The following is a 27674-nucleotide window of genomic DNA, read 5'->3' as shown; positions in this document are numbered from 1 at the left end:
ACTTTCCAATGTCGTTGGGCAACGTCTGCAATGACACGTCGTTGAGTGCCAAGTGAGCCAGCGCTCGGAGTTGAGTGAAACCATCCGGCAATCTGAAGCAGCGAGACGGGAGATAAAACGGTGGAGACGGACTCTTAGTGTTGCGTTGTACGGCACATGGGATCACTTAACATCACACACTCACTAGACCTATTGGCCCTTTACATATTCCCATCTGTTCATGTAGTCAGCATCAAAGCTTTATCCAGTCGTTCCATTGGAGGAAGCTAAAACCTAGACATCAATATGTAAGAAGAGAGCCGTGCAGACTTCATGGAGGAATGTAATAGAGATGAACTCGTATCCTGGTTAGATAAACCTGACACTTGTTTCATACAGAGCCTTGTTTGGTCGGGAAGAACATTGTCACACAAAAACCTGATCTCCTCCAGGCATTTGTTCACGTACTGTGGATAATTGTTGCTTTAGCAAATCAGCATAAAGTGACATGTCCCACTGCATATTTAAAATAGGAAAGATGAGTAATTAGAGCACAAAGATGACACTTGTGCTTTGTTTCATTTTTTTTTCTGCATCTGTGACGGTGAAGAGAGTGACTGGCTGTTCCCCGCTCTCTTACCTGGACAGTGGGTTCCCACTGAAGTCTGCGATCTCCAGGGCCTTGCAAAACTTAATGCTCTCGGGGATCTCAGGAATTTCTGCAGGAGAAAAGAGGAGGTGTGGGAGGGAGGCAGGCTTCAGCACCGTGGACACACAGATTTAGAACGGGGGGGTTCGTATCCTATGGACCGAATCATTTTAAATTCCTCGTAATCACAACCAGATGGCCATGAGGAGGAAAGTGAGAGAAAGGAAAGGAAAACTCAGATAGAAACAGATGGAAGAACATCATAGAACATTTGCAGAGTAATCACACATTTATAGCTGTTGCTTCAGTGCTTTAGTCTTTTTAAGGTGCTGTAGCCATGCAGGGGGTCAAATAAAAAGAAACAAGGCAGGGAAACCTATTTGGAAGGTGCTGGTTGGTGAACCGGCTTTTCTTTGATTATGACGCTGTTCATCTAGTTTGCCTCTGTTCTGTCCCACCTCATTGTCAAACTCTGCAGACTGGATTTGGTGTCAAAAAATCAGCAAGCAAAGCAAAAGAACATATTGCTTCCGAGGGAAAAGAAGTTGAGCCGAGAGGCAGCTGATTTAACTGCATGCTGCTGAAATCATAAAAGCAAAGCTTGTATTTCTTTATGGTCTATTTGAGAGTGGGAAATGGAATTGAGCTAAAGTCAGAGCTTCCCAGACACACAAGAATATATCTGAAGAACTAGCCTGACCAGGTGAAGCCCTTTTACCTCTGGATGCTGCAGGTGCAGGTTAAGAAAATCCCTACTGAGCCAAGCAGCCTATGTGGCTCAGTGTCTCTCTGCAGCAGCAGACAGACAGGCAGACAGATGGGAAAGGCCCTCACAGGCCGCTGCACACTGCTCCCACTGCACTTGATGCCGTGCGTAGCAGAGCAGATGTCTCATCTACCGTGTATGCCCTTCCTGCCACTGAGCATCAGTGTCTTTGTGTGCAGCATGCAATGACACGGAGAGGGCGAGGTGTGTGTGTGTGTGTGTGTGTGTGTGTGTGTGTGTGTGTGTTACAGCTGAAGAGTTGTAATTTCACCTTCAGTCTCATGTATGAAATATTACTTCTGGCTGCATCATGGTGCTTAACACCACACGTCAGCATTCATTTCTACGCTTGATGTTTTGTGGGGTTTTTTTGGGGGTCTAGACAGGACCGGAAGGTTATTTTAAAGGTATTGTGTGTTAACGGGTGGTCTTACAAGGAGAACTGACAACGTGAACTTGTGAATGTGTTCGCGTACCATTTCTGGAGATGTCCAGCTCCACCAGCTGCATGAAGTTGGCCACATCAGGAGGGAGTCTCTGGATCTCATTGTCACTCAGGCCGAGCTTCCGTAGGTGCAGTAGTCTGAAGAAAGGCTGTGGAGACACAAGACAGCACGTCAATCACAACACAAACTAGGCAAGCAACAATGTTGAACTAACTATCACGTTCTGTTTGTAATGCTGTAAAGAATATAAAGACACTGCAAATACTAACGAGTATTTTCAAGTTCAAGTTCTCCGAGCCCTGAATGAAATATTCAAACTGCCTTTTTTTGGCAGACCTACAGCCCAAAACCCGAAAAAGATCCTATTTACTACACTATGACAAGACAAAAGCAGCGTTTTACATGTTGCATGAACTTCTGTCTGCCTAACAAGAATTACAAGAACACAAAACATCCTGTATATTCAGACGAGGGCAGTTTCCAAGACAGTGGCTTTCGATGGGAGAGCCGAGGAGAGCGCCGTGGCCGTGCCAAGTGCTTTCACAAGAGCCTGGTTGTTGGACCGGACAGCGCTCAGAAACATTCCTCCGCCAGCCGTGCCGTGTGTGTGTGTGTGTGTGTGTGTGTGTCATCCGCCGTTAAGATGGACAGACAAGACAGGCTGGCGGGGAGCAGCAGGAGTAACGGGCCAAACTATGCAGTGATTAACCCCTCAATCAGCCCCACAGAGGACCCACTGTCTGCCCCGGCAGAAGCCAGTCAGCTCCTCAGACGCCGCGATGGAGGAAGACTCCTGAGAAAGTATGCCGACTCTGGCTTTTCCGAGGACAGGAATTTGTATGAACTCGTTATTCAGGGATACTTTCTCAACATAGGGTGCACAGACGTCTGCAAGCTTGGAGCCTCAACCTCAATTCAAATTAAACCTCGGGATTTTAGCAAGGCACTCTGGTAATTGACACACCATGGTTGTTTTCAACAGAGATAAATAGAACAAATTAAAAACCTCCATACAACATGGTGGGAGACTGCTCTACAACCATGCTGACAAAGAGGAGGCTGCAGTTCGGCTCCACTCTGTTCCTCGATGACAGACACATCCTGCTCTTCACTAGCTATGTGTATTGTGTTTGGATGGGCAGTGAGGTGGCTACAGCAGCAGGATTTAGTTTTCTCACAATGAGTTTGCTGGAAGTGCAAGACAGAGCTTGTCAGTAGTTTCCCCAATTATCAAAATTCACTGGCAGTTCAAACTAGAATCCTGAAGGAGAGTGAAATGAGGACGGAAAAGGTCGAAGCCAGGGAGAGACAAAGAGGGTGTTGGCTCCCTGAGAAGCAGGTGACAGGTATCAGGTGACAGGAAACAGGAAACAGGAGCTGGGGACAACCATGTGACCAGGGGCCAAGCCCAGGTGGGAAGTGGCCCCCAGGAGGCGGGGGCAACCTTGAACAGGTGACACTCGGGAGACTGGAAGCCTCTCGGGGGAAAAGGTGTGTTAAAAAACACACCTGAAAACCTTTCAGAGTAGTTCATAACTGCTTCCCACTGACTGTAAAACTTTCACATTCAACAATGGACGACCGACAGTGTTTTACGGGTCAACGGGTCCATTGGAATAACAAGCGGGAGCAGTTGGATTTAGTGTAACGCCGTCGTCTCATCATTGTATTAGTGAGCCACAACGGTCTGCTTGGTGACTCAGGCAGTTTTTACAGGGCTGTGTTTGTGTGTGTGTGTGTGTGTGTGTAACCATTTATAGTGAGGCGAGGCAGCACGTTGGTTAGAACAAGTGTGCTACATTTCCTTTTACATCGGGGGTGTTTTAATGAGGGCCTTGTGAGAGTTGTTTGCTTAAGGAAGGGAGTGAAGCTGTGAACAGGAGGATACAGTACGGTGGAACAGAGAGGAGGTAGGAGCTAGATAAATGATAGCCATGTCAGCAGAGGGCAGTGTGGGGTCTTAAGACCACTAACGCTGCGTTCACACCGGTCGCGTTGATTTTTTGACGCACTGCAAAATCGCGTCCAACGCGCCGCCGGTCGTGTTCACACCAAACGCCGCAAAATCGCATGGCGCCGGAGAGGGGGCGTGGTTTATCGACTGGAAGCCGTTCACCTGGCCGTCATTTCTTTCCACTTTCAACCGTGAAAGGAATAAGGACAATTGCTGCTTTGTACGTGTTGTGGAGGTCCCTCAAACGTCGGAATGCCAAACGCCGTCATGTCTGGTTCATAATATTGTTCAGAGGAGCTCCGTGGATTTCATCGAGCTGTATCAAAAAATCAACGCGACCGGTGTGAACGCAGCATTACAGTATCACACAGGATACCAGTCACCACAGCAGAATACTATATACCAGTGTTATTTACTCAGACTGTCAGCATGTTTCAGTTTACAACCAAACAATCAGAGAAAAGCAAGCATTAAAACTAGCAATCAGCATTAGCCATCTGGGAACTATTGATACGTATGGTAGGAAAGTCTTCGTCTCTTTTTAAAAACAGCGTTAGCGTAGATAAATAACATTAATGGTGGGTACGGCATCTATGAGAACTGCCACATCTGCACATATTCCTTTGGACTCTGATAACACCGCGGAGGATCTGGTCTGTGTAACATCCACAATGTGACCAACTCAAGCTGGTGTGAAATGAGTTCTGTGGTGTGGGCACTTTGAGACGTCCCCCATTATTACACAGTGACTGGAGCCTCGTCGCCCATGAGCGACCTGTGACCGAGAGCAGTGCGTGTGTGTGTCTGTGTGTGCGAGACTCCGCATAAGACACGCTACACGCTGCTGTTAATGTGCCTCAGGATGTGTGATTTGTATGCGTGTGCAGTATGTGTGTGTTTGTCCCAGGACAGGAGAGAGGATCCTGTGCTGTAGGTCTACACATCAGCACACACACCACTATTTACAGAGTACTCAGCAGCATGTGTGCGTGTCGAGGGGAAAGAGCAGCATATCCAGATATCAGAGAAGCAAAGTGTGTATGTTTGTGACACATGTGAGTAAACTGTAGGTGAAGTGAGCCAAAGCCTGATGTTCACAGAGGCTGCAGTGTTCCAGTCAAGTGACTCCATTTAGCTTACGGTTTCTCTCCAATCATGCAATCAGACTACAGACAGAGCAGACACACACACACACACAGTGTGCAGGAGGCCGTAGAGAAACCCCAGACACTGCATGTTTTCCCTAATGCATTAACCGAAGGCCAGGTTCATTGTCTAAAAGACTTCTGGTATAACTTCGGCAGAGACGAGGGCACACTATCTAAAACAAAAACGTCTGAACCAACTTAAGCAGGTCTCTGCTCGCCTACAGAGGCATTTATTCAAAATGTTCAAAAAAAAAAAAAGAGAAGAGGAAGTCAATCTACCATTTACCCGATCACCCCGTATGTCTGATACTCTCACACACCTCCTTTCCTCTGTGAGTGGAAGCCACATTCACCCATTCCAGAGCCTCCTAATCTTGTGCCAAATCTGCCCCGTCTGCCTAGTCTGCATGTCCCCCCTCTTGCAAATATAAATTCCCGCACAATGCACACAAACTACACACACTGTGTGCACACTACTGGTGGGGTGAGGGGCTCAAAGAGAGAGAGGGGTGAGACGGGGGGGGGGGGGAGCACATGCTTTTGTGCTGGCCTGGACTCTTTCAGTGTCCGGGGAAATAAAAAGCGGAGAGGATTTGGTTGACTGAGTAACTTGTTCGGCCACTCGAATGGCGAGCCTCATTACTGCACACTGCTTTCCTAAAGATAGCTGCGGTTATTGTTGTGGTATAAACTCGGTACATGAGTGGGCACAGACACGAGGTAGAATCACTCTTCCTCCTCGTTCTGAACTTAATATCTTCGGCTCAGAGTCACGTGAAGCTACAAGCGAAAGCACCAGCAACATTGCACGCTCAGACATTTCAACGCCAAATGCTAATGAAGTAACTGCTGATTGGCCAGAGCGTCCCCTCCCCCTGTAGGCCACAGTTTGAATCCCAAAGTTCCCAAAACTTCTACACATGAATGAGACCCTAACTGATCCTCTTCCCTTCCCCCACACCGGGCCGTCAGTCACAGGCCAGCTCTCGATGACCCCCCCCCCCCCCGGCAGCCCGGTCAGGGGATTCCTCCATTGTCCGAAAAGGGCACCGCGGAGAAGAGAAAGGGGCTGGAAATGGAAGGACGAAGACTTGAAAGAGGAATGTTGCAAAAGGATAACAAAAAGCAGGAATGACTAAGAAGGATGGAGAAAGGGAGTGGGGAGAAGAAAAGGAAGATTGTGTGCGAAGGAGAGAGGAGAGAGCCGAGAGAAAGGGAGTGACGGAGGATTATTAATGAAGAATAGAGGGTAAACAATGGATTCCCACAGAGCTCTGGACACTAACGGGGACAGAGACCTCAGCCACTGACCAACACATTATCTACACTGACTCACTGGCCTTCTCTCTAATAGATGAATAAAGCCCAAACACATGAGGCCGACGATGCAACCGTCCCACTTCCTCTGCCCTCACCCACCGTCTCCCACACACCCTGTTGTATATGTGAGACAGAAATAACCACAGCATCCACGAAACACACCAGCACCGCACCGCTGAATTGCACCGGTTTACGAATAGCATCAATCAAACATGCTCGCACACAGACCACAAGGCACAGCAGTAGGCGTGTGGGTGCAGATGTCTTTGTGTGGCCAGGTAATTGTGTCTGTACGTCATTGTGCATGTGTGCGTGTGTGAGTGTTTCACTTAAGTTGCGCTTTCAGCTGTGACTTCCCTTATCTGGCTCCAGTGCCTCAACAGGCCACACAGCGAGAAGGGGCGGGGCTAAGCCGGTATGAGTGACAACAAAGCTAACTCCCATCACCTCCACCTGTCCCGGTGGCTTTGATCTGTGCCAGGAGCAAACACAGCCGAGACTCGAGCCAAGAGATGTCTGAGCCCACCACCACACATTAGCAGGCCTTCACCTCTGAAGGAAAAGCAGCCATTTTATATTGTACAGGCTCTTAATGAACCCTAATGTTGTGTATTATAAAGTACGGACACTGAACTTGCATCCTCTACTACTACACTTGTAGCACCTGAGGCAACTAGTGGTTATGATCATGCTGGCATAGATAGTGCTCTTGTTCTGTCTGCCCTATGGACATCCTGTGCTTCGCTGTGCTGCCATGTTTTTTTTTCAAAGTGAGGATGAGTCAGGACAGAGTCGGTGAGGAATGGATTCATGTACACAGTTTGTGTATGTGTGTTTATGATTGTATGTACGTGAGGGAACCCTCTACCCTCTACTAAACACTTCCAAAATACCTAAACATACAGTACAGCCGTATATAATGTTTCCACTCAGCGACTGTGAGTGCCAATAAACTTAAACATGGTTAATAAACAACCAGAGTGACACCCCCCACCCTCTTGCCTCCTGGGTATGCGGATGACATTTGTTTAGTTGGCACAACACTATTATGTTTCAGTTGCTCCTGGCTGAATTCAACCTGGAATACTTATAGATTCCTATTTGACAGCTGTATACACCATGTCAACGCACACTTTTAAATAAATAGAAAGCCTATATCACACATGTTGATGTGGACTCCAGAGGGCTGAGAGAGAGAGAACAGGTGGACATGGTGCTGTGTGGCTCAGAGGCTCTTACACTCACAGATACTTTATTCAGTTTTTTTTTGCTGTAAATACGTTAAATACTGCGGCACTCTTGTTGGAACTAAGCATGGTCAATACTTGGTAAAGCGTTTTTAAAATAGACCAGTAATCCTTCCAGTGTTGCAGACTGGAGGGCTAATCACTACTTTCGTTACTAAAACCATCAGGGTGATCGAAAAGCTGGCACCACCATTCTGGAGACACCGACACACGCAGAGAGAAAGAGAGGAAGCACAGAGTACGAAGCACAGATTTGCAATCCAAAACCAAATTCAAAGCAGCAGCCAGGCTGAAAGCCTTGAACTTGAGCTCAGACACCCGCCTGCAGTTTGCCTCCGTTTCAGGTTTCATGAAGCCCATCTTCCACAAACCAATCACGCTAGAAAATCAATAGATTGTTGGAAATCTGCGAGAGGAAATGACCATGTTAGGAGGACCAAATCTAAAAAGGCCTCAAAAGAAGGTGCAGCAGACTTTACACCAACACTGCCTGGAAATTCAAATGATGACTGATAGTGCAGGTGACCTGACCACAGAGCGATGGCCCCGAGGCTTGTTAGCAACACTTGTTCGCTAACACATTAGCAGACAAGGAAGCTCCCGCTATGCTCTCACACAGCAGGAATGAAACTGTAGAGGAGGCCTTCCACCTCCCCCCCCCTCCCTGTCCCGGACTTCATCACATGCTCTCCCATTCTCTCTCCGTGTTCCCACAAACATGAGACAAAACCCAAAGCCCCATTGTTTATAGTCCACAGAGGACGTTTGGCTCTTTCCTGGATGGGCTGGATCCGGTATGTGCTCCCTGCCTGCCAGCTCTCCGTTTGTCCCACAGTGAGGCTGTGCTGCAGGGGAACCAACATGGCTACCGGGGCCTCAGGCATATACAATGTATATAGTATACTGTCAACACATAATGTGATCACAAGAGGAGCACTTTGGATCTGTAGCTGCTTGGCTCAGCGTAAATAGAGAGAAGATATGCATGTAGCTCCTTAATATATTTTACCATCAAGTATTACACCTTAAAAAGGACTGGAAGTGCTTGTGTGTGTGTTGTGAGTGCACGAGCAGCCTCGGTACAATCGATGCATTGTATGTGTCCAGGTTGTGGCCTCCCTCCCACTGGATCATGAGGCTCGGTGTCTTATTGTTTTCCAGTAACCGTCTCAGCATTTCTTCCTCTCGCAGCAGGCTTCAAACTGCTCTCTGTGTTCATATTTCCCTCTCAGGAATGTTTGAACCCGACGTGGAAATGGACAGCGATGGACGTACCAATGGGTAGGATTTGATGGCTGCTGTAGAAACATGGCGGTACAACATGACCGAGACCGTGAAGCGAGCAGCACAAAGTCACCGTTGTTATACTGTATGTAGTTCACCGATAGCGTCCCAGCCCCTGTGGAAAAATAGTGTCTCTGCTTTGCAGCTGTAACTTTTTCAAAGTGTGGCTCTGAGACCAGCAGGTCTACTCTCTCTCTCGCTCTGCATCTGTGCGACATGTTGAAGATGAAATACAAGTGAACATCTGCACCGTGTCATCACAAACACGGGAACATTACTGCAATGTAATCTGGCTTTACGTCTGTAGTCATGTGATTTCTTTTGTTGTTGCTTTATTAAGCCAGAAGAACACTTATAAGAACAAATGCTTAGCCACAATACAAGGCAGAAGACAAGGATGCCGTTACTACAACTGTACAACCCCCATTAATGTGTCACGGAGACGGCATAATTACAGAGTTGTCTGCACGGCTCCGGAGCGGATCAAGGCCAGGAACATCCAAACCACAAAGCCCACAGGCAGGCACATGCTGCTGAGCCCCAATAGCTGTTTGAAACTCTTGTACATGCCTGACGTCATGAACCTGGTTTGTGATAGCAGATCTAAAAATACACGACAGGGGGAACCTGCACATGAGGAGAATCACACCGTACTTTAGAGCACATGTTGTACCTCTGCCAGCATGCCATGTTCCTCGTCTAACAACAGGATGAAGTGACCGGGTGCAACCAAACACGCATGCAGGCTCAAGCTGTACTCGTCCTTGACCTTACCAGACACCAAAAGAGCCGACAGATTGTCGAGCGGCGGCGAATGCAACACACACGAGCAGCCAAGTCATGAAAACACAAACACACACTGTGATGGCGGCTTTAGCAGGGTAACAATGACAACTAAAAAGGGGGAGTTGTGCACCAAAATACAGTATGGTGCGTTTAAGCTCCAACAAGTAAAAATGGGTATCAAGTTAAATCATACTGCTATCATGATGTGTACAAAATGTAATCTTGTAAAATGTAGTTTTTGGAAAGAAACTTGAATAAATACGTTTATATTAGAGAGGGAATTATGACCCGTTTAACTTCCTAACACAGCTTATGATACATAACTAAAACTACTAATGTGCCAAAAAAATGTTTACTTAAAGTAAAAACACCATCATTTATTTCCTTATCATTTGAACTGTGTTTGTATGTAAATAACCACGATAGACGACAGTAACCAAGCCGGGCTAGGACCAAAATGAACACGGCTCTACATTCCTTCAGCTGAGCTCCTTCTCAGTTTTCCCATTTGTGTTTCAGGTCCCAGAGGTTCACGGCCCATCTTAATTAAAACACTGTTGGAATGAGTCGTGTAATATTTAACACGGGGAGACTTAAATTAAGCTTTGATTAGCTTGAGAATTCCACTGAAGCAAGACGTGCGTATCATGCATGCTTTAGTGTTTGTCCAAGTATAGGGTCTGTGTGTGGGCTTCACCAACAGGAATGTGTAAGTTCAAGTGTGTGTGCGTGCGTGTGTGTGTGTGTGTGTCTGTGTGTCTGTGTGTCTGTGTGTGTGTGTGTGTGTGTGTGTGTGTGTGTGTGTGTGTGTGTGAGAGAGGGCAGGGTAAGCTCCTGCAGATTCCAGGCATGCCTGCATTTCCTCAGATGTCACGTGCTGCAGTGCACACACAGCTCTGCTGGGTAAATTACACAAAGCACACCAAGCCTCGCACTTTTCCCCCAAAATGTTTCATAGTGAAGCAAAACCATGATTAAGATAAAGCTATGGCAAAGTTGCCTAAAATGCCAAATTAAGGCGATCAAAACCAGAGTAAATGTTTCTTAAGTTAAAGACTAGAAGTTTACATTTGCTGTATTTTATCTCCTGGAGCCTAAATATGGTTGTGATGTTTTGGCTGAACTCTTACGCAACAGCGATGGAAGAAATATTATTAGAAAGCTGCCTGGTGGCAAAGACAATGAACACAAAGAGTCGCATTGTGATCTGATGCAATTCCTCGAGTTAAAATAACTGCCCTTTCACTAGAAACAATGCTCCATCTATCAGCGCTCGCTCAATCACTCATCAGATTCAGCTGTTGTGTTGTCAACCGACTCAAAAAGCAGACGTCAACACAAGAAAAAGCAGAGGAAACCGTTCAGTGCCGAGGCCAAAACATATTCACAAGATGGCCCAGACTCCTTTACATTTTCAGTAACATAAACAATACACTGGCCCGGAGACGTTCACATGGAGTCCCAATGTTTTCTCTGTACTGTTATGCAGCTGTGTTGTTTGAGGACAACAGTTCCACATTTCATATACAGTATATCTGTCAGTTCTGTCAGGGCTACAGGAATGTGGTGGAAATTACTATTATTGATCATCTTTAAAACTAGATTGCTTTCTTCAAATTGACAGAAAACTGCTTTCACTTTCACACTGCATATATAAAACTTGAATTAAATATATAAATCACAAGATCTTGGTCTTCATATCAAAATCGGCATGTCACGTTACAGGAAAAAAAAAATTGATTTTAAGATACACAAGGCTCTGCCAGAATCAAAGTAATTTATTCCATGTACATGATGTCATTTCACAGTGGCGGTGAAGAAAAATCTGATGAAATGAATAAAACAACTAAATGAGCACCGGGTGGATTTATCTGTGGGCACCGTGAGTCAGCACACTGGCTGTAAAACACACTCATCTAAAACACTGTGAAGTTACAGCTGAAGATCCAGCAGCATATTCAGCAAAAAGACACAGCACTTCAAACATCACTTCTATAACATTCAGTGATTCTGGCTGATGGCAAAACCAATAGTGTGATCAATGAGGAGGAGAGGAAGACAACAAAGCAATTTAGATAAGTTGGAAATGATTATTTAGTCAATGATAACTTTAGTGACGGGAAACTTGAAACACTGAGCTCAGCGGGGCAGCTGCCTTAAAAAATCTTTCAAAACAACCACAATAAAGTATCATTGATTACATATTTTAGATATTTTCCCAGATTAGTTCATGGTCAAGATGGACGACTTTTCTTTTTTGTGCCGCGTAGATGCCAGACGGTGAGATAGCGTGAGACAAGTGAAGAGTGCTCAAGAGGTGTAGACACGGCCGCCACAGTAGTGGACACTGTGGATCACTGTACTCCTTTATCATGACTCTAGAGCTCTTGGGCTTAACATTCCTTCACGGGTTGGTGCCACATCTTGTAGGATTACAGAGAAACAAGGTGCTTTACGTTAGTTATCGTAAACTCTATCAGTCAGGAGACACTGTCGTGTGTGTGTATGGGAGAGGCAGAAACACTGCTGTACTAGGAGGGAGTAAACAACAACAAAACATCCGCCAATTTTGTTCTCAAACCTCCTGTTTTTATGCCAAGAAACAAGACCCAGAGTGGAGATGGTCTCACTCAAAACAGGGCATTCCACGGCTCACTTGATTATTCCCACTTCCTGCTCGCAGAGACGCTCCCAACAAAAGCAGAATCAACAAAGAAAAACACGGCGTCAACACATCAGACTGAGAACAGTGCTGTGTGTGCGTCCTGATGCAGAGAAGTCCTTTTAAACTGGCCACCTGTTTCAAAACACACGTAAAAGCAGAGCCGCTCTGTTGTGGTAGCTGTTGTGCAGATGAAGCGGTTACTAATTGGTGAAATCTCCCAATCCTATTGCTGAATACGTATTAAGACAGAACTTGTGGTTAAGTGGTTAAACGTGGCTTCTTTGTCTAAATATAGCAAGTACCCTGGATGGAGATGAGCGAGCTGGAGGTGTGGGACGGTGACCCATTCAAAGCCACAGGTACACAGAGGCTGAGGGAGGCCGTCAGCGTTCAGGGTGATAGATAGAGGCCTTCCGTGGCAGTGTGTGGCCAGCAGATGAAGGGCAGCATTTGTTTGTGGTTGGTTTAATGCCATCCCGGCTGACCTTTCCCCTTCACAGGGAGGGACATCAGCACCCTCACAGATTAGCATCAAAGGGATCATTTGTGTGACAGGAAGTGTAGTTCCTGAGCTCCTGCGTGATCAAACGGTTCAGGAAGAGCATCTTATATTAAAGAAACATCATTTCTGAAGTCAACCAATACAAAGAGACTTCAATCTGTGGCCTAAACATAACCTGTTAAAAATGTGCGAATGCAACAGACAGTTGACTCAAGCAGAATAAACATCTGGCAGTACAGTTCGAGAGCAACAGGATGGAAATAACCAACCTTGTGCTGGGTGATTACAACATGCGTCTGTGTTTACCAAGCCTTACTGACAGGTAGCAAATCTTACTGTTTTTCAGGACAAACCCTTTGCAGTATTATGTAGTTCTGAGTAGATAGTAGTAGGTAGAAAACTTAATTTGCTGCTTAATGCCCCACAGGATAATTTAGCTGATGTGAAATCTGATAAGAACTAAAGTTGCTTGCTTTGCATTTTAGTTTAAAGATTAAAGTGTGCCGTTCCCTGCTTCCGTAACATCTGAGGTTTCTAAACACCGGCTGCTTGAGAGGATGAAATCAACACATAACACAATGGGGCAAGAAAAGAGAAATGGGGACAGCGTTAAAAAAAAAGCTAAAAAAAGGAGTCACCTTGCACATCTTGTCTTTGTGTACTTACTGCCTGTAGCCAACAAAGCTCCTGTCCTATCACGGTGCTGCAGCATAGCACCCACAGACTCTCCCCAATGGCAAACAGCTGCCACAACCACCCCAGCCATCAATTATTCACCGGGGCTTTGCCGTCTTGTTTACCTTTGCGGCCGACACGCTGCATGGGAGGGTGGTGACTAACGGCCGCGTGAGTTTAACGGCGTTGGGTCCAAATCACGCTGCCGAAAGTAAAACTACGGAATCGTTTACTGTAGATGAGATGCATCAAGCAAGGCCTGAATACTATACATAGTATATAGACATATTAACTTGAACATACTGCAAATAATTATCCATGCTGCGGTGATGTGTTTTGCATTGGAGGGTTGACATAACCCAGTTAACACGGCTGCCATTTCCCAGAAAGAAACACGTGATTTCTCAAAGAGAAAGGGAAGGGAAGGAGGGAGGATGTGTGTATGTGTGTCAGAGAGGACAAAGCAGAGGATCCATCTAGGTGCAGACGTCTCCTATGGGGCCGGCTGTTTGCTCCGTGACCAAACACCTGACACTGCATGTCAGGCCTGACTCTGGTGTTCATGGTTGGATCCACCTAGAGCCCCAGAGGGCCGGGGATCAGCTCAGCTCCATGATCACTTCTCCTGTTAATCCATCTCCGGAATGAAATACACCCCCCACTAATACTATTACATACTCACTCTCTCACACACACACACACACACACACCTCCCATTACCCCTCTGTCCCACCAGATTGGGGGGGGGGGGGGGGGCGGCAGGCAGGATGTGAGACCAGCTGGTCATCAGCTCAGACAAAGAAACCTGCTGAATGTGCTTTTGCATCAAAAAGAAATCTCTCACATTGCCGTTTTCTCCGTGGCCTCACCAGCTCTGGATCACTTTTCGGTCAAGGGGGAGGGGCCTGATTTCAAAAGTTTAAAGAACAACTCTACTTCTGTTTTTCTCAAGGATGCAGTCCGGTACAATCAGGGTGGAGCCATTTCCAGCCAAAAACAGAGGAGATCTTATAGTCTTGCCGAATACATGAACACAAAACATTGACAACAAATCCTCCTTAAGATGTAATTTACACTCTGTGAGCAATACTATCTCCGGCTTCACCGCGCTTTACCAAAGCAGGAAGGAGGAGGAAGGAAAGAGAAAAGAGCTGCACCAGAGTAACGATGTGGTTTTACCGCAGAGAAGGCAGGTGTAATTTATCTTTGGTCCTAGCCTGGTTCAGCTACTCGCTAGGGAGAGACAAACGGGGAACTCACAAGTACACTGTAAGGACACAGTGTGAAGTGTATATATATATGTGTCCTAGATGTCCTGTGATCACCAAACTTCTGGCTTTAAAGCCCAAACAGGAAGCATTTCTCTCACACCTTCACTAGGATTAGTCGATGGGTGGAACACCATTCGTTTTCAATTCGACTGAGCCATTTAATCTCCCTTGAGATACTAATAAAGACGAATGAAACAAAGACCTAAAATACAACACTTGACTCTTCAAGCTTGGGTAAACAATGGCGGACTCATTTACATTCAGCCAGAGCAGAGTGAAGGGGCTTCATTTGGGTTTCTCTTGACCCGAGGCGGAACATACACAAGGAACTCGAGAGAAAAGCACTCAGATTTTTATCGGTGCGTTGATGTGCTCCAAAAGAGGCCCACATGGCGGAGTAGCAGATCCCAGAGGAAGCGCACACTGAGACGCACTGGAGTGTATGAGGGGGTCATATCTGAGGTGCTGAGGGGCATTTTCATGGCCGGGTGAATCCCTAATCTGCCCTTTAGCCACAGATCTGTTAGCACACACACACAGCGGAGGATTAAAAAGATTACATTGTCATCTTTTCTATTTATCACAAACATATACTTCCTGACCTCCTAGTAGAGTGACTGTATTTAAAACACTGGGCATTCAAAGATGTGATATGATATGATAGCGGTAATAGATTTCCTCACAGCCCAGATATTGGATGCAACAGTTCTCATATTTCTGGTTGCCTCAAGTGTTGAGGCAGGAAGTCGGTCACGCATCGAGTGTACCTGGAAGGTCCTATTAGGTAATCGCACCGGGAGCAACAGGCATGAAACCTGTTTTGCAAAGTCTGATGAGGGAAACACCCATCAGGCATTTGTTCCCTATTTCAACAACGGAAAAAAACTAAACGTAAATATTCTCGGCGTACATGTACGAGGGTGAGAGACATTTTTGGGTTGGCACCTGCAGCCCAGCAGGTGTAACTGACCCACAACGGCTCCTAAAAGTGACCATTTGATTCATGATACGCCTGCAGACTTAATGTACGCCTGGTCAAGGGCAGTGCAGCACACACAGGACACAAACACAGAGCCGTGACATTGGATACGAGGCAATCAGACTTGTGAATGGACTTCTTTGTAACCCGTCATGGGACTTTGAGAATGGCTTAAAAAAAAGATAGTTCCCTCTTCTCCAACCTGATCTTTGAGGCAGGGTCAGCAGAGAGAAGTTGAGATCGCTGAAAACACAGAACACGTTCAGGGAAACACAGATTTGATTGTGAGGAATGCACTTCTAACCACACTAGCAATTCATCAATAATTGACAGGAAGAACTTGCTCAACCAGCTCACTCTCCGCTTCTGCTCTGATGTTTCAAATATAAACATGGCTCCTTTATAGTAAAACTACATTAAAACTCAAAAACTAAAGACGCATTGCAGACTATCTGAGATCAGTTTTTGTGTAATCAGAAAGCAGAGCTGCGATACAGCATTAAGGGCTAAGGGTGTGTGGACATGAGGGGAATTCCTGAGCAGCTGCCTGCTTAAAAGGTTTCTCTAAACTCATTCCATACAGATAAGTCATACTTAATGCTACTATTTCATGTAGTATAATCACTGCCTGGATACAATCTCGCCCTAAAAATCAGACAAAAACACTCATTCTAAAGTGTTTTTTACAAACCTAAAATAGTCTATGTGGAAAATTGAGACATATTACCGCAGAGAGTATAATCTAAGATTGCTGGGCAGTGCGGTGGGGGTGAGTCACAGCAAACTTAAGAAACCATCAGGGCATCTAAATCTCCATCTGTTCACTTTGTTAAACCCCCAAAGCAATAGGATCTCCAACTATCCACCCACAGCAGCAGCCAACACGAAACACCACCACGCAGCACGATCGCTTTATCGATCGTTATCAATTTAAAAACATCGTATTGGCAGTGTGTCATGCCATATATGGGATGAACTGCTGAGCAAAAATGACAGATTGACACCGAAAAAACAGACCGACAAGTCAGCCCACAGACTCCTCTGACTTGAATATACAGTGACGGGGAGAGCGCACACAAATGCATGAAGACTCTCAGACCATCACTCAGTTATGAGTTCATTGTGGTAATGCCATTCATCGTGGGCCTGACCTCTCGCGCTGAAGCCCCGCTGACTCTGAGGACCAGAGAGAGGGTCCCCGTATGCTTTGTGTCTGCACGCTACGCATTCACCAAGGACCACACGAGACACTCTGTCACCGCGCATTTATGTCTCCCGGGTTTGAAGCCAGCACCACACGGAGACTGTGTGGAGTTAGCGGAATATTCGGGTGCATCTGTCACTCAGCATTTTCAGGGGCCGTGCACCAGGTACACTGCGGATATCCGACAGGTATGAACTAAGTGGAGGAAGATCAGAGTCTGAAAGTAAGCCTCGTCAGGCAGAGTAGGCTTCAGGTTTTGAGCCGAGAAACGGACATAACTACACTGAAGAGGGGTTAAAAAACGACATTGTTTGTGTTTACCAGAAGGCAACAGGCAGTCCTCTGTTGACCTCGTCCTGTTAACAGTCTCCATTAGTGAAGGTGTCACTCGCCCCTATTATAAGTAAGCCAACGCCACGAAACGTGAGAGTCTGACAATGTCTACTGACCAGTGTATTCAGACAAACTCACACAGTCAGACCCTTGTTCTGATTATGAACAATGCCTCGAACTGAATAAAACAAGGAGAGTCGACCAAGCGAGTGCTTTGTTCCACATCTCTGGAGACAAACCGACAACAATCCCGCTCCCCTTACAATAAACTCTCTGGCCACGCAAAGAGGACTTTATTCTCATATTTCACATAGTGGGTGTGTGGGTGGGGACGGCGGTGCGATTCATTCCACGCATGCCTTCCCACACTGAGTCCAATCCAAACTGGCCAGTGACGGCCTTACTAAAGGCAACATGTTGTGTTGCCAGCTGTTGTGGTCGTCCCTCTGAACATTCATCTCTCCCACCCTGCAGCCTGGACAACCCCCATCATCCTGGTCCATTTCACTTCATACAAGTTCATTAAGCCTTCAGCCTTCATGGAGATACACTAGCACGCAAAGATTAACTGTATTACCGAGTTGTGACTTAGTTTTTGGAGCTGATTAGTCGTTTTAAGACATTGCTGATGTGCAAAACCACTGTATCTGCCATCAGTGTATAACACTGTTACAGCACTGCAGGGCAGGACCAACCCAATTTCCAAGGAAGCAGGTACTTTCTGAAAAGGAAGTACCTGAGCAGGTGACATCATGCAACCTATTTCACCCTTAACTAACCTTTGCTTTTCAAATGAATTAAACACCAATTATGTGCATGTGTGGGTAGAATAGCAACTTGTCAGAGGGCCATGATACACATTGCTTTTTGACACAGAGGAGGCATTCTTCGGTGTGTAAACTGTGCATACCTTTGGCAGCTCTTTGAGTTGGTTGGCATCGAGGAGAAGCTCTTCCAGGCTCCGGCTGTAGCGGAACACCTCGTCGGGGACCGTCTGCAAGTTGCAATGTCGCTTGTCCACCGACTCGACGTGGCGGTTGCATCGCCACAGGGGGATACACTTCAGCATGACCGATTTGGTTGCCGGTTGCTACTGAAAACCCCGCATCGGAGGGTGAATGAAGGTCGGCGGGAGAGAGAGAGATGTAGTCTTTATCGTGGGGAGTGTGGGCTCTCACTCAATGTCAAAAACACTCAGTGTTCCCACGACGATCCTGAACGGGAGGCCGAAATCCACTTAAGAGACACCAAAAATAATCCCTTCGACCTGTTTAGCGATATTCCCAGTTTCAATGCAAGGATTGTCAGGCTGCGTCATCCACCTCGCAATTACAATTAACAACAACAACAAAAGAGAGAACTCCCGCTTGGCTGAAGTGTTTCCTCACTTCTTCACAGAGACTAGTTAGCTTGTTTTGCTACCTACCACCACATCCTTGTATGAGAAACATGCAACCAACGATCCAACTATTAATCATTAAACGGTGCTTCAGTTGGCCTAGTCATGAGTGGTGGCCGCTTAGGTTACAGATATATAACTACCACTAAACACCTCACGTAACCAACGGAGCGAGTCGGCGGAGATTAACCCGGAGTATGGCTGCGCTCGGATGTGCTCGCGTCCTCACCGGTTGTGTGTTGTTAGCATGCTAGTTACTATGAGCTAACGTCGGCTAGTCGCTGACTGAACCGCCTTTGTAGTGCGCAGAACGTCTTGTTAACCGGTCAAACGTGCATAGTAGCGACATCCCAGTAAACGTTAAATAAACTGCCCGGTGAAACTATGCGACGGTAGGTACAAAATAAGAGAGCAGGCGCTTCAGCAACAGCCGCGCATCTCTGTCCTCTCGATGAGCCGAGGCAGGCCGGTCCGTCGTGTGAGGGGGCGGGGCTAACTTTGATCCAGAGCAGCAGAGACCTCACGGTTAACGGTTACTACCTCTGGAGCAGGTTGTGTTGCTTTCTAGCGCCATCTAGCGGTGGATAGTTATTTTTCTTATTTTTTTAGGTTTATTGGCGGTGAATTGGTGAATTACCGCCACCAGCTGGTAAAAAAATAGAAAAATAGAAAAATTAATTGAAAAAATTAATTAAAATATATCTATAAAATAATAAATAACATTTTTTTAATAAATTAACATTAAAAATTAAAAATATATAATCAAAAAATAGAAATAAGAAACAAAAAAATGCCTCAGATTTTCTTAGTTATTTTACAACAGAAACAGAACCGGTAAAGCCTTTAAATCTCATACCCGTGAGTTAGTTAGAAAATGATAAAATACAGCCATAATAAGTGTCTTTTCCATAAGATGCCTTAAGGTCGAATATTTTAGTCACTTCAAACATTAAATGTTTATTCACCGAATCACCAGAAATGGAGGATTTTTGAGGATTTGCATCCGGGTCCAGTGAGTCGGAGCACGAAAGTGAACAAAAAATGTGCAGTGGTCATCGGATTTTGATTACTTAAATATTGCTTTACTGTTGAGCATGTTTAAAAATCATGTTTCTTAGCAAAGCAGTATTCAATGCATAGATTTGTCAAACTTCCACCTGGGTATTCTCTCCCTAAACTCATTGAAGACATATTTAATGTTGTGCTACTGCAGAGAAAAACTAATTAGAAAACCCCATTGTATTAAATTCTACAGGTTAAAAACTATGGTAAACACAGGATAACTGTATTTAGGTTGAGCACCAACAATGACTAAAATACAGACAAGATTGTCTTCGCTGATCGGTAATAAAAATAATCTGCTTCATGTCTGAAAGGGTTATTATACAGTTTGATAAGTTGTTCACCTTGTAGTCACATCTAAAGCAGTGGTATTTCAGTAGGTTTTACTTACGAATCAAATACTAGATTCCACAACCAGAACACACAAGCATGTTTCCGACACATACAGACGAAAGGATTCTTTAGTCATAACCATTTCTTTATTTAAAAAAAAAAGAGAAAAAAAAAAAGAGAAGTATCACACCGTTTGTGGACAAACAGTAACTTTTAATTGTAGAAAGAAAGTGTTTACGTGTCCCGGTAACTTCATGAAAGGATAAAAAGGAGTTTAACAGGAAAACAAATGTGTTACAAGATTAGATTACAAAAATGTGGAACTTGCACCAAAAAAAACAAACGAAAAAAACAAAAAGGAGTCTTCACAGATAAACGGGTAAATATTTCTAATGAATGGGGCTTTTTGACATTAATATCAACAGCAACTTTTAAAAAAAGAAATAAACATAATTACAATTTTCAGAGGCCCGTATCTCTAGCTAGTGACGGGTACAGGGATGGACGCTGGTAAACTTTTTCAGACACACTATGCAGAGAGGTCACTGCTGTTGAACCGGTCTTGGTCGTACACCTCTGCGACCACTTTGCGACCTCCGAACCACCGGTCGTTGAGGGCCTGGATGGCTTTGTTCATCTCGGAGGCCATGGAAAACTCTACAAAAATTTTGACAATGATATCGGCATCCTCTTCTTCTCCTTGCTTCTCTTGGTAGATGATGACTCTGTTGACGGCGCCAAACTTCCCGCACTCCTCCGTCACCTCGCCCTCCAGGTCGTCATCGATGTCCTCTGGTCCGACCATATTTCGAAGCACCATCACCGTGGACTGGAATTTCAAAAACCAAATATTGTGATAATAAAACCGAGCAAATAAAAGCTGTCATCAAGACTGTTACCTTCATCCCAAGCCTCACCTCTGATTTTCTAAGCAGTTTCTGCATCACCATGTGTCGGGCACTGCTGCCTGAGATGCTCATGTGTTCTTGGTCGCTCAACATCTCCTGCCCTGTACCGTCCTGCAGCATCTCCTCCTTCTCCTCTTTCCTCTCTTGTTGGTTGGAGCCACCGACTTGATTCGACAGGACCGGAGGAGATGCGAGCACAGGGTTCACTAGACCAACCTGGGGGAGCACTGGTATGGGAGGACGCACTGGAGTCACACCTTTATGGGATAGACAGACATGCAGTCACATCAAGTGTGCAAATAAACAAGAAAAATTAACTAGTCATCTATTAATGTGCTACTTTGACCTGATAATCCACCACACTCACTACAGCTCAAGTTTCATCCTGTTGATCAAATGTTTTATTTATAGTTTGCAACTTGATACCATTACAGTGAGTTATGACAAACCAATCCTATAAGTTTTCATCTCCTGCAATGATTTGTCCACGAGCACCAAAATTGCAGTATTCAGTCATCTGGCAAGATACCGTTTCTGGAATCCAGACCAAGGTGGATCCTCATTTTGTAAGACAGAAACCATTCAGTGCCTTCAGGGTTTGCAACAGTTTGACAATGCTGTCTTTAAATATCACCATTTACTTACATTTTAAGGAACTAGAACAAAGATGGCGCTTTAACTCTAGAGGTTAGCATTGAGCTAAACTCACGACGTAATGCTTCCATGAAGGAGGTTGTGTTTACATCCAGCCCTGATTTACAGTCTAGATTTATTACAGTGATGATCATGACCAACTAAAAACCTAAAACCTGTCAATTCATCATGTTGAAAACCACTTACTTTTATTAAAACGAGCACTCACTCATGTCTTGGTACACACCTGTGATGACCCCTGGAGCTTGGGCAGCCATGACAGCCTGAGGTATTCCCATTTGCTGACTGAGAAGTTGGGGCGCAGCTAACGCCCCCAGGACTGAAGCGCCGGCTACAGCCTCCTTAAGAGAGGGGGGGCCGTAGGCATTAGGTAAGGGAAACACACAGAGCACAGCACAAGGCAGCACAGTCAACGATCACACAGCATGGCACAGAGTGAGCTCGACCGTGTCTGTAGTGAGAATCAAGGTCCCCGACTTTACCTCAATACAGATTCACTTACGAAATCATGGACTGAACTTAGCAAGTCATACATATACAGCAGTGACGTGTGGAAAACATTTCAATCATGACACAGAGGAGGAACACAACGGTCTGGTTTATCATTGAGACTGTTGCTAACTAAGAAAGAAGACTTGGCAGTGCATGAGGGAAGCTTTTATCACATATATTACTATATAATGTACACTAGACATAAAGGACAATAACTTCAGATTCACATTAAACTTGATAAAAAAGGTTCACGCCCAGAATGTCTAATTTTTCAGGGCTGCTAAATTGACACTGTGTCAGGGCAACCGTTTGTTTATGTGATCCTGCAATTTATAAACAATCTTATGCCCATATCATCTGTGCTTTTGGTGTAATTTCTAGCTAGATCTGGGTTATATTTACCTGGAAGGCCATTAAATCCCTTTGGAAGGGATTCATACTTGCCTGGGCCGTTATCTTAGCAGTGGCTGCCGCTGCGGCCACAGCTGCAGCAGGCGGCAGACCACCGGGGGTCGTGGGGGTCAGTAGGGGCATGGGCGGGGTCACTGCTTTGCCCACCCGTAGGTACTGACCCCCCAGGTCAAAGAGGTTCATAGACGACACAGCGTCCAGGGCGGACTGAGGCTTTTCATACTCTGTAAGTGAATAATAGTAGTGGCAGTAAACAGCGGAGCAAGGGCAACACAAAGAGAGCGAGCGAATGAGGGCCCTCCAGCTCACCAATGAAGCCAAAGCCTCTGTGTCGCCCTGTGGTAGGGTCTCTGGCTAACGTGCAAGACTTGATCCTTCCGAAGGCCTCAAACACACTCTTGATGTCGTCGTCTGAGAGGTCCGGGTGGACCGACGCCACGTAGATCCGATTAAAGGCGCGCGCCTCCTCTGCCAGCTGGTCAATGATGGGTTGCGCCTGACCGATGTTACTTGGCCGCCCAACCTATAGCACAGATCATACCAGCAGGGCTACTGAGTATGGTTGTGTTTTATTTTCTGTACCAACCAAGAACGCACTATCGCGAAATTCCATATCCCTGCAGCGCTAACTTTCGACCGCCACGAGTTCAGTCAAAGCCTCCTACAATCATAACGCTATCCTGGCAAGTATTCTGTGGTTTTGCATATGTGCATGTCTATTATTACACGCATCTGATAGAGCATTTAGTGCCTTTCATTCTATCATTCCTACACTGGCCACCAGGTGCAAAATACTCTGTAAACTTATTTAAGATCACATATTTTCAAAACCTGAGTTCTGTGAAGATCACTTACTTTTTCAGAGCCCTCTCTTATTTAAATAACCAACAATTAAAAACCAGCCGGTCTGTCAAACAACAGTTCTTAGGGATGTCCATCAGCTGATTATGAATTGAACTACTGTAATACAAATGTGATTCTTGATGAGTTATGTAAAAATTGTCAGCTTTCATTACAAAGTGACAAATACAACTTTCTATATATGTAGTACTAATTATAACTTCGTTTACAATGTAAATATTGAGCTATTTTGGAAATAATTGCGCAACTATCAAGCAGAGAACTGCCGCGTTATTTTTTACAACGACCACCAGCTCAGCCAGTCACACTGTGCATGCACGGTGTGACTGGCTGAGCTGGTGGCAAACCGACAGCAGACCGCATCAAGTTATTCATGCTACTTCTAACGCACCCTGACCACTTCCTCTCCCTATCCAAGACGAGCATCTAAGTGCGACTGGGATCTGTACTACAGATGGGGCGGCCAAGCAACACCAACCAGGCGCAGCCCATCATCAGCACACCATGGACACAGAGCGACGCCATGCGCCGCTGGGCATCCTACTGGAACTGGTCACTAAAATAGCTTTGATGACATCATGGAAGCACAACACAAACAGACAGTATTCTAAACATACACCCAGACATACACACGCACCTGGAAATCAACAAAACACAGAAAAGCAAAAGAGAGAAATGAGTCACATATGGGAAGTATCACAAAAGCAGGTAATTAACAAATTCCATCAAAAATATGAATAAAATGTGAGATATTACATTGTTTTCCGTTGTCCATGTGTACTTAACATCTTTAGGAGGTACTCACATCTCCAGACAACATACCTTAATGTTTCGCCCCCCCAGCATTACTGAGTTCATCTGCTCCAGAGCCAGCTGAGCAGCCTCTGGCACGTCATACTCCACAAAGGCAAACCCCTGCACAGTCACACAAAATGTAAGAACAGAACATACACAAGATGAAAGTCAGCATTATGTGTAATCTTCAGCATTTACAACATGTTCAACACTTAAAATACACTGACCTTGTGTTTCATTGTGACAGAATCCCAAGACATGTCAATGCTCTTGATTGGGCCAAAGGGGGCAAAGGCCTGTCTGATGGTGTCCTCACCGAGCTCATAGTATATGGAGCCCACATACACCCGACACATGATGGCTAGGGCACGCTGCCGCTGAGCTGCCACCTGCCAACCAGGAAAACAACACATGATTAGCATTAGAGTGAAAGAAAGGAAGACAAACAATAATAAATGTCTATTCTACTGTACTTGCTTCCCCCCCAAAATAGTTAAGGTCATGTCCAAGTTAGGGGGTCTGGGCGGGTAAATAGGGTAATAATGGGATACTGTAATCAATGGACAGAACTACTAACATGTATAACAGTTATAAAATATGGATGTCACTTGTAATTACATTATGACGTATATTCTGTCACTACTGAACAAACATATGGAGTAAAACACACTGAAGTGATTGGCATGCACAGCCCTCACAAATATTTGGCTTCAGTAACTGACCTGTAGTCCAGAGATGCAAGTAAGGTAACAAAAAGTAACCGTGGATTTCAAACGAAATCCGCGATTAAAGCATTTCAAACTCGGGATGGTTTAACCACCCAGAGTTGTGCTGTGCTTTTCACTGATGCCTTTAAGTAAGTCTGCCTCTGGTATTTCATTACATTACCAACTAAATAGAACATGTGCCTGATTCATGACATATTGGAAAGTTGACCTGATCAGACAGAGAAACTTGACTTTGAGGTGGCCAAAAAGATCCCCGTTACAGCAATTCTCTCATGTTGGTCCATTAAAAAGGGATTGCTATCCCTCTTTTGTCCCATGCCAAGAACTTTCTGTTTTAAAGTAACAAGTGATTCTACGGTTAACAGCAGTCATTGATCTCAAAGATAATTACTGATATGGTCACAGGTACACTGGCAGTAGAAGGTTTTTTACTAAATATGCATTCCTTGGTTAGATATGGGGGCAGGGATTGCTGCTAAAGCAACCAGTAAAGAAGGGTAACAGTCCTTTTCCTTGGTATGCGCACAGAAAAATAATTTGAATAATCTATTGACCGATTGTAAAGGTGAGAGAGGATCTCCAAAGCCCATTGTGACTGCTGCCATCTGAAAGACAGTAAAGATGGAAAAAGTGCTGAAAAGTAGGTTAGGAATCCTGTAGCGTTGCTTTTTCAAAAGTATCATTGCTTAGCTAGATAGACAGGAGTGGTAAGGCTAACACATATTCAAAACCACCTTCTAAAACACAGTTTGGGGAGTTACATCACAAATCACCACAGCAATAAAGAATAGACAAGCCCCCTATAAAAGTGCAAAGCATTTAACATGACAATTAAGGCCTTCTTGAAAAAGAGCAGAGGCAAAATCAACTGTTCTCCAGCTGTGGTGTTTTTCACAGCATTGGGAAGAAGGGCGCAAGACTTCCAAGAGAGCTTTAACAAAACAGACTTCTGAGTCAAGCGATGTCTGAATTACTCATGTAGCAAAACACTAAGATATTCTGCCTAGAATCAAGACTCAGACAACACACGCATTACAAACTTGGTACCAAAACATTTCACACATCTCACCTGCAGGTTGGTGAGCTGCTGTTGCTGATGGGCGATGGTTTGCTTCACCAACACACTCTTAATGCTTTGTTCCATGGCATACTTCTTCGCCTGGAAAAGAGGAAAAGCCATTACATATCAAGTTACTCATATGAACAAATACCCGTTATAAAATGATTACGAAGACGAAACATTGACAAACACTTTATCAGTACATTTATACGTCACTTTTTATTCCTGCAGCCTTTTTGTCCAGCAATATCTTAATTCATATTTTTAAGTGACGTCCAAAAGACAAAAGAAGCAACTCTGTGAGCATCCAGTATGAGGAAAAATATCAATGATTGTCCAACATTTAAATGAGACCTTACCTCACATGTCAGCTGTTAACAATAGCAAAAAGCAACTAAAGTAATTTTAAGAATAATTGAATTTTAAAAAAAGGGATCCCACATTGAGACAGTCCCATTGTACTGTGATTATATGCACATCGAGTCAGGGCACATGTATACAAGTAACAAGCTGATAAAACACACAGTCACACGACCTGGAAAAGAAATTTGCTTTATCCAGGAGAAATCAGGTTTCTTAAGTCCTCTAGCCCGATCATGCGTGTAAACAGGATGATTTAGATATATGTTACAAACGTACACTGGCAATTATAATGTCACTTAAGGTACATTTAGGTTTCCTACCCTCTGAAGTGCCTCCTGCTGCTCTGGGGTGAGAGGCGGCAGGCCGAGCTTGGAGCCTGTGCCCTGTCCATTCTCCATCGTCAGAGCTTCACCTCCCTACAGAAACAGTAATTAATTAAGACAAAAACACAATAAAAAAAACTCAGAAACTCTGGAGCATTAAAACCTGCCTGTATATACATTAAAACTACAATTTCCCAGTAACGTTAAATGCAAATAGAAGTCACATCACCTCACACAGCACAGGTTATAATTAAATAAGCTTAGCATATACAGGACAAACATCCGGATTTAAACCAGGACCTGACGAACTCCTTACCTACACAACCCGCTAATGGCTGGGTCCACCAGACTGAGGCAGGAAAGAAGAGGACTGATGGGGGAAGCTTTAACAATTCAACAAATTCTATGGGGAAATAAAAAATGCCTTCAGACTATAACAATAAGAGAAACAGGCAGCAGCTAGCATTATTTATTATTTACATTGCAATCTTTACATAGCCAGCCCGTGTGTCCTTAATATTTTAAGTCAGCTAACGTTAGCTTGATGCTAATGATGGTGGTCTTAACGTGCTAGGTTAAGTAGCAACAAAGGGCTACGGTTAAATATACGTGTAACGTCATATCTTAAGTCGATATGGACATTAACTACTACTACTTTCCGTTACACCTAAGTGACCGTAGCTGCATACTTATTATAAAGAACATTAGCTGTTATATCATCAGCGAGGCCTGGTTTCTATTTAGCTCTTTGCTGCTAGCAATGAGCGAGCTAACGTTTGGCATCCATTACTATGGCGCGTGAAGCAGTATTTTCTTTTATACTGTCAAATTACAGGATATTTTCTACAAGTTAAGTTATGCAAAACATCACTAATTACTTACGCAACCACCAGTGTAGCTGAAAAAATGTAATGTGCTTTTCTTTTCTTTTTTTATCAGGGAATATATTTACCGCAGTCTCCGTAACCGCCATGAAGCACACCGTCTTTGGAGAGGCCCGCACTATTAAGTTCTCGCGAGATCTTCAAGTTTTCAATGGAAAGTATCGCGATCGCGGAAACCGTCGCGAGGATGTGG

General features: G+C 44.8%; 2 protein-coding genes across 22 annotated transcripts in view; both read right to left on the bottom strand.

Annotated features, from left to right (window-relative positions):
- scrib (scribble planar cell polarity protein) overlaps positions 1-19050 on the bottom strand; it is a 50312-nt gene extending 31262 nt beyond the window's left edge. For all 21 annotated transcript variants that reach the window (XM_079292223.1, XM_079292243.1, XM_079292227.1 and 18 more), the window contains exons 1-4: positions 18119-19050; positions 1871-1988; positions 620-698; positions 3-92 (exon numbers count right to left, since the gene is read on the bottom strand). In XM_079292223.1, the coding sequence (XP_079148349.1) occupies positions 3-92; positions 620-698; positions 1871-1988; positions 18119-18277 (446 nt within the window). In that variant the 5' untranslated portion in view covers positions 18278-19050. The remainder of the gene's footprint in view (positions 1-2; positions 93-619; positions 699-1870; positions 1989-18118) is intronic.
- Positions 19051-20194: 1144 nt separating this feature from the next.
- LOC306794058 (poly(U)-binding-splicing factor PUF60-like) lies at positions 20195-27613 on the bottom strand. The gene is made up of 11 exons (XM_079291928.1): positions 27550-27613; positions 26595-26690; positions 25921-26010; positions 25406-25456; positions 24351-24512; positions 24151-24243; positions 22777-22990; positions 22459-22691; positions 21791-21905; positions 20920-21167; positions 20195-20831 (listed from the first exon to the last, which is right to left on the bottom strand). The coding sequence occupies exons 1-11, from the start codon at positions 27568-27570 to the stop codon at positions 20532-20534; spliced, it is 1623 nt and encodes a 540-aa protein (XP_079148054.1). The 5' UTR covers positions 27571-27613; the 3' UTR covers positions 20195-20531.
- Positions 27614-27674: the final 61 nt, after the last annotated feature.

Source organism: Melanostigma gelatinosum, assembly GCF_949748355.1.
Source record: "Melanostigma gelatinosum genome assembly, chromosome: 20".
NCBI classification, from domain to species: Eukaryota; Metazoa; Chordata; class Actinopteri; order Perciformes; family Zoarcidae; genus Melanostigma; species Melanostigma gelatinosum.
Note: the sequence above shows the minus strand (reverse complement) of the source record. Positions and strands in the feature narration are given on the sequence as shown.

Bases quoted from the DNA above. Each gene is read 5' to 3' on its own strand.
- LOC306794058 (XM_079291928.1), bottom strand. From the start codon at position 27,570: ATGGCGGTTACGGAGACTGCG. The intron at 24,513-25,405 runs GTCAATAGATTA...CCTGGTTGGCAG, and splicing joins CTCTCTCACCTTTACAATCG to GTGGCAGCTCAGCGGCAGCG. The intron at 21,906-22,458 runs GTAAATATAACC...CCCTCTCTTAAG, and splicing joins GGGATTTAATGGCCTTCCAG to GAGGCTGTAGCCGGCGCTTC.